At 52.3% G+C, this 6,862-nt stretch overlaps 1 protein-coding gene across 1 annotated transcript in view; it reads left to right on the forward strand.

Annotated features, from left to right (window-relative positions):
• Positions 1–2,091: 2,091 nt before the first annotated feature.
• LOC107121223 (NTPase KAP family P-loop domain-containing protein 1-like) overlaps positions 2,092–6,862 on the forward strand; it is a 13,527-nt gene continuing 8,756 nt past the window's right edge. Inside the window, 3 exon segments of the mRNA XM_015424108.1 lie at positions 2,092–2,119; positions 2,642–2,711; positions 6,297–6,355. Coding sequence (XP_015279594.1) covers positions 2,092–2,119; positions 2,642–2,711; positions 6,297–6,355 — 157 coding nt within the window.

Below are 6,862 nucleotides of genomic sequence, written 5' to 3' on the forward strand. Positions count from 1 at the left end.
TTATCTACTCACTGCGTCAGCACAGTCGGGAGTGTTGCCCGCCTACTCCGGGTGCACTGCTGCCAACTGGAACGTTCTCTAAAGCCGCCGCTCTTTGTAGCGCCTCCTGCCTCCCGCGCTTTTCTGTTGCGATGGCTTGGGAAAGCTTATGCTGTCTTGTTTCGAAGGAACCACCAGACTCCTGACCTGTTTTACTCTTACAGGCTGAGGCAGCTGCCCATTGTCATCTGCCTTTTCATCCCCCCAAGCAACACACAAGTGGCGGCGTGCCAGCTCTTCCTAGAACTCTTGCTTAGACTGGGTGCTCAGGACCAAAAACAAAGATGGGTGTGTGTGAGAGAGCAAGAGGAGAGCGAAGGTTACGTCAAGGAGGGAAGGCAAAGCTCAAAGGCTGCCGGCTTCGACTGGAAGACTGTGCTGCGGCCTTAAATTAGATGATCCTGGCGAGCCGTGTTCCCTCTTAAGCTGAGTTAGCGCGAGCCGGCTCACAGTTTTTTAGCCTCCGTCTCACACATTTTTGTTCTTGCTCAGGAAGGAGTGCTCCGGAGCCGACTAATTTACGCAGCAGCCAAATCGCCCGCTCACAACCTCAATGCCAGCAGCCTCACAAAGTAGAATTTTTGCTCACGAGATGCCACAGCTTACAGGGGGCATTGCTGGGGAGGGGATAGGGTGCCCGGCGCTTTTCAAACCGAGCAAGTGGCTGTGTTCGAATGGCAGAGCGACTCTTCCTGAGTATGATAGTAAAAAGCCCAGTAGCGCCTTTAAGACGAACAACCTGTATCGTAGCATCAGCCTTCGAGAAACACAGCTCTCTTCGTCGGATGCATGGAGGTCATGAAGAAACTGGCCGGAGATATATAGGTTTTAAGGGGAGGGTGGGGGAGGATGCAGAAAGTGCCATGTAAATGCAAAGCAGTTGCAAACGTCATGTGCAATCCAGGCTGGGTGTGACCCCCTTCCTGAGTAGAACAGCCAGATTCGAGTCCAGGCACCCTGTGAGGTCCTTGCTTATTGGGGAGATTGTATTACCTTTAATTCACACTCTGCGTACCTGAACTTAGTAGATTTCGCTGCCACCAGGAATTAAAATCCCAAATCTCTCTTTTGGTAGAATGACCCAGTGTCTGGACACTTCAGAGGACTATGTGGTCCCGAGGAAGGACTACTCTGATTGCTGGGATAAGTTTAAACAAAAAGTGATTTATTTAATAAAGAACAAAATAGGTTTCTGGTTATTTTGAACTGTTGCTGAAGAAAGGAACTTGTCAATATAACTGGCAAAACTTGGCGTCACAAGCAGTCTCTCAGACTACAAAACTCCACTCTGTCAGGCTTAGACACTCAGTCCAATCTCTCATATATATAGCCGCACAGGCTAAACTCTTTGTCTTATTCACACAGAATACACTCAAACTCTCATAGTCACACAGACTCTCCAAACTTCACACACAGAATCACCTCATAGACATCTCTCCTCCCCAGGGGTCATTTCATAGAAAAAGAGGTTCAGGAGCTCATTAGCATAACTCATCAGCATAACTTATTTGCATATGCCACACCCCCTGACATCACTGGAAGTGTGTCAGAAGGCAACACCCACCACTCCGGCTCCACTGGACTGTTTTGGATTGCTAGCTATGGGGGCAGGAGATGTGTAGATCTGCCCTCACAGAGGAGGGAGAGCTTGTACCTGAATAAAACTTGGTCTTAAAGGTGCCGCTGGACTGTTTTGGGCTGAGGGGCGGGGTTCTGCAGCTTACCTGGCTGCTTCTTGCTCTGACTGAGGGCTGCTGGGAGCAGGAGGTGGGGCTTGTTGCATGTGCCCGCCCCCTGGGCTCGTTACTGCCGGAGCTCATCTGTGCGCTCCTGCAGGAAATGACCCCTGCTCCTCCCACACTCTCAGTCATCAGCCAATCACATCACACTTGTCTCCCTCTATCACTCCTTACATTACTGCAGTCAAGCTCAACATTTAAAGAAACACACACACCAAAACATGGAATCATTACGTGCCCCTTAGAGACCAAAAAAAATGGGCGGGGGGGTGAGCTTTCAAGAGTCAAAGCGCCCTTTGTCAGATACAAGACGATGGCAACGCTCACTGTGCCTCCGCATCGTGAGTTCCTTCTTTGCAACACCTTCTGACCAGGATGTGAAACGACTTGGAGATTGCCATTCTGACTTCCTTCTGACGAAAGGAGTGTTGACTCGCGAAACCTCATAAGTAAAGGTAAAGGTTCCCTTGCTCGAAAGCCAGTCGAGTCTGACTCTAGGGTTGCGGTGCTCATCTCCGTTTCCAAGCCGAAGAGCCAGCGCTGTCCGAAGACGTTTCCGTGGTCATGTGGCCGGCATGACTAAACACCAAGGCGCACGGAACGCTGTTCCCTTCCCACCGAAGTGGTACCTATTTATCTACTTGCAATTTCTTGCTTTCGAACTGCTAGGTTGGCAGGAGCTGGAACTAGAGACGGGAGCTCACTCCGTCATGCGACGCACTCGGGTCTCGAACTGCTGAACTACAGACCTTCCACAGCCTGCAGTTTAGCGTCTTAACCACTAGAGCCACCGCATACCCCTTCCCCAAATCTCGTCGGTCTTTAAGGTCCTCCTGGATTCAAATCTTGCGCTTCCACTGTAGACCAACGTGGCTGCCCACCTGAAGTCATCTTCCTGAGCAGAGAAGTTGGCAGCTTTGTGACCATTGCTACGTACGTTGTAGGGTCCCCGACGCGGGGACACCATCTGCAGCTTAACGCACAGACCTTTGCAGGTTTCAAGAATTGTACTTGCGACAATCCGGGGTAGGCTGAGGCTGTGTTTTTTACAGAGCGGTAACTGAGGCTGGGGAGCTGCGGTGGCTCAAGTGGTTAAGACGCTGAACTGCAGGCTGTGGAAAGTCGGTCGTTCAGCAGTTCGAGACCCGAGTGTGTCGCATGATGGAGTGAGCTCCCGTCCCCAGCTCCTGCCAACCTAGCAGTTCGAATGCATGAAATTGCAAGTAGATAAACAGGTACTGCTTCGGTAGGAAGGGAACAGCGTCCCGTGCACCTCGGCGTCCCAGTCTGCAGCTCAGCATCTTAACCTCGGAGCCACTGCAGCCCCATTTTCTACTGCTACAGACAGACACAGTCACCCATCTTGATCTGTCTCCATGGAAGTATTAACCTCGGACACTCAATGCTAACCCTAACCCCCTGTGCCCCCTCCCCCGTCCGCCAGAACTTGTCTGATGCGCCGCTTCCTGCCGATCAGGGATTATCCATTGGTTTTTTTAAGGCACTGTAATTTTTTTAATGTCCTTAACACTGGCTGAAAATGATAAATATAATAACAGAACCAATAAATGTCCCTCTTGGGGGGGGGGGCTCTTTGTTTCTACTCTGGCGGGACCCAAATTCTCCATCAGAGCGATTGGTGAGTCATGAGATGCGAAAGGGTGAGAATAAAGCCAGTTTGGTGTAGTGGTTAAGTGTGTGGACTCTAATCTGGGAGAACTGGGTTTGATTCTCCACTCTTCCACATGCAGCTGCTGGATGACCTTGGGTAAGCCATAGTTCTGATAAGAGCTGTTCTCGAAAAAAGAGCAGTTCTCTGTCAAAGCTCTCTCAACCCCGCCTACCTCACAGGGTGTCTGTTGTGGGGAGGGGAAGGGAAGGAGATTGTCAGCCACTCTGAGACTCCCATGGGTAGTGAAGGGCGGGGTATAAATCCAATCTCTTCTTCTTCTTCTAAAGGCCCAGTCTGCGACTCTAAGCACCACAACAGTGCATGGTTTAGAAGGAAAGGCGCACCTCATTCCTGGGCTTGGATTTTTAACTCTGTCTTGGCACGCAGGTTCCGTGATCGCTTTTGGTGATCAGAGGGGACCCCCTTCCCGTCTTCCCCACTGGAAAAGTTGCTAGGATCCAGACCCTTGTGCCTCTGCACAATATACGCAAAAGGTTCCTTCCGAAGCAACGTTGCAATTCTGCTATCGGCTGCAGCCCCTGAAATAAAATCGCCTTACTGGTCCGCCCCACCAACTGCGCACAGTGCCTGAAAGATTTTGCCAGGTGATGGTGACAACTGATGAAGATCTTTTCCGGAATGTTTCTCAGACCGGTCATCCGCCACTGGAAATGAAAGGCAGAAAAATGATCCGCTTTTGTTCATGTTCTTGCCACAAAAAGAACATCAAAAGAGCCCTGCTGGATCAGACCGGTGAGAGTCCATCTAGTCCAGCATCCTGTCTCACACAGGGGCCGACCAGCTACTAGTTGGCCAACAACAAGACACAGAGGCCGAGGCCTTTCCCTCATGTTGCCTCCTGGCTCTGGGATCCAGAGGCTTACTGCCTCTGAATGTCGAGGTTTTCTTCAGTCGGCTAGTAGCCACTGATAAGAACATAAGAAGAGCCCTGCTGGATCAGACCAGTGAGGGTCCATCTAGTCCAGCATCCTGCCTCACACGGTGGCCAACCAGTTCCTCTGGAGGGCCAACAACAGGGCAGAGAGGCCGAGGCCTGCCCCTGATAAGAACATCAGAAGAGCCCTGCTGGATCAGACCAGTGAGGGTCCATCTAGTCCAGCATCCTGCCTCACACGGTGGCCAACCAGTTCCTCTGGAGGGCCAACAACAGGGCAGAGAGGCCGAGGCCTGCCCCTGATAAGAACATCAGAAGAGCCCTGCTGGATCAGACCAGTGAGGGTCCATCTAGTCCAGCATCCTGCCTCACACGGTGGCCAACCAGTTCCTCTGGAGGGCCAACAACAGGGCAGAGAGGCCGAGGCCTGCCCCTGATAAGAACATCAGAAGAGCCCTGCTGGATCAGACCAGTGAGGGTCCATCTAGTCCAGCATCCTGCCTCACACGGTGGCCAACCAGTTCCTCTGGAGGGCCAACAACAGGGCAGAGAGGCCGAGGCCTGCCCCTGATAAGAACATCAGAAGAGCCCTGCTGGATCAGACCAGTGAGGGTCCATCTAGTCCAGCATCCTGCCTCACACGGTGGCCAACCAGTTCCTCTGTAGGCCCAACAACAGGGCACGGAGGCTGAGGCCTTCCCCTGATGTTGCCTCCTGGCTCTGGGATTCAGCAGCTGACTGCCTCTGAACATGGAGGTTCCCCTTAATCCCCCATGGCTAGTAGGCACTGATAACCTGTATCCTCCACGAATCTGTCTAATCCCCTTTCAAAGCTGTTGATTCCTGTGGCCATCACTACCTCCTCTGGCAGTATCTTACACATTAATCCCTGTCTGTAAAGAAGTGTGTGGGGTGGAGCGTGTTGCCAGAGTACCCTTATTGTTAGGAGGGTGGGCAGAGTCAGGGGGTTCAGATCATACCGCCCTCCCTGCAAGTTCTTAGGACTGCATTCACTTCTGCCGAGGGGTGCCCAAGAGGAAGGTTCCTTGCACCGTGCCCAGCGCTGCCGTGGGTGGGCAGACACGCAGGATCCAGCCCACGGTGCCTCATGATCTCTCTTAGTGATCTCCCCCTCCCCCACTTCTTGAAGCCTTTGGGTCCCTCACTTTCTTCAGGGCTCATCTGACAGGCCTTGATAATTGCCGCTGGAGCTTCTCTCTCCTCTCAACTTTCCTGCCCAGCAGTGCCCAGGCTGGCCCTTTAAATGTGCCTGCCCTCTGATCTGTCTTGCCCGACCAAATCTGCAAAAGGTGAGTTTGAATTTGATAATGCTATCTGGCAAGGAAGAGGGCGAAGTCCACACTTGAACCGGAACCGGGCGCTGCGCTACCTGCATCCTTCCTGCCCGTAAGTAGACCCCTCTTCCTTCTATCGCCCGGTTCCTGCGGGTTTGGGGCTGTGTGTGTGTGGGGGGGGGGGAAGGCACGCGTGTGGTTCTTCAAAGGCTGTTCTTCGTCCCACCCACCCCTTCCCCAAGCTAACACCGGATCGTAAACCCTCCGGGTTTGTTATGGTTCAAAGTACAAACAGGAGAACTTTCGCACCTTCTTCCCAGGCCGGTCAGATGTGGGATTAAAACTAATCCTTAAAGACTTAAACGAAATTTATTCCACCATAAACCTGGCATCCATGGAATAAATTCTGTTCAGACTTCAAGGTGCCGCTGGACTTGTGTTTTGTTGGCTGTAACAAGTGTAAGCACGGCGCCCTCTCTGGGATAACGTGACGAACGTTTACTAGGAAGCTGATCTCGCTGATTTCCAGTAGACCTCCTTGCAAGGAAGTGTACAGAGAATGGCATCTTTAAAGCATTCTTTGGGATTAGGCAGAGGTTCGCGTGGACCCGGCTGGTGCTTCTGTACCTGTCCCCTTTTCTTGCTTTTTGTTTCAGACGGTTTCTGAAATTGTGGGAGAGGCGTTATGTCGCCTTTGAGCTCTTTTACGTGAACGGTATGCTCGCTATAAATGCAGAGGTTGGCCATTGTGTCTCTGAATGGGGCTCTGAGCCAGAGGAGGCCTTACAACCCCCTGTTCAGCAAAAAAAAAACCCTGTTCATTGTCTCGGAAAGTAGCCCCCGGAGCCAGGCCGAACTATTCCAGATGGCCGAGTTGCGTGGCGTTCGTGTACTTCCTTGCTTGCAGGGCAAAAAGCAACTCGGGCAGGGCAGTTTTTATTATCAGAAACGGCGCACAAGCAAAGAGTTCAGAATCTCATTCCTTCCCTCTCCGCCTTCCCTCCCAACCGGGTTTCTTCTCGTTTGCAGTCTTTGGCAAACAAGTGTCACTTGGGCTGCACGTCTAACCTTTCAAAGCAGGGCTGGTCCTCCAACCAAGCCACCTAAGCGACTGCTGGGGGGTGGGGCGAGGAGGTGGCATGGGAGTGCCTGTGCGTGCACTCAACATGGGAGGCAACGGACATCTCCTCTGGGACCCGCGCTAACCATCATGGCTGCCATG

This window comes from Gekko japonicus, unplaced genomic scaffold, assembly GCF_001447785.1.
Source record: "Gekko japonicus isolate JY-2015 unplaced genomic scaffold, Gekko_japonicus_V1.1 scaffold939, whole genome shotgun sequence".
Lineage (NCBI taxonomy): Eukaryota > Metazoa > Chordata > Lepidosauria > Squamata > Gekkonidae > Gekko > Gekko japonicus.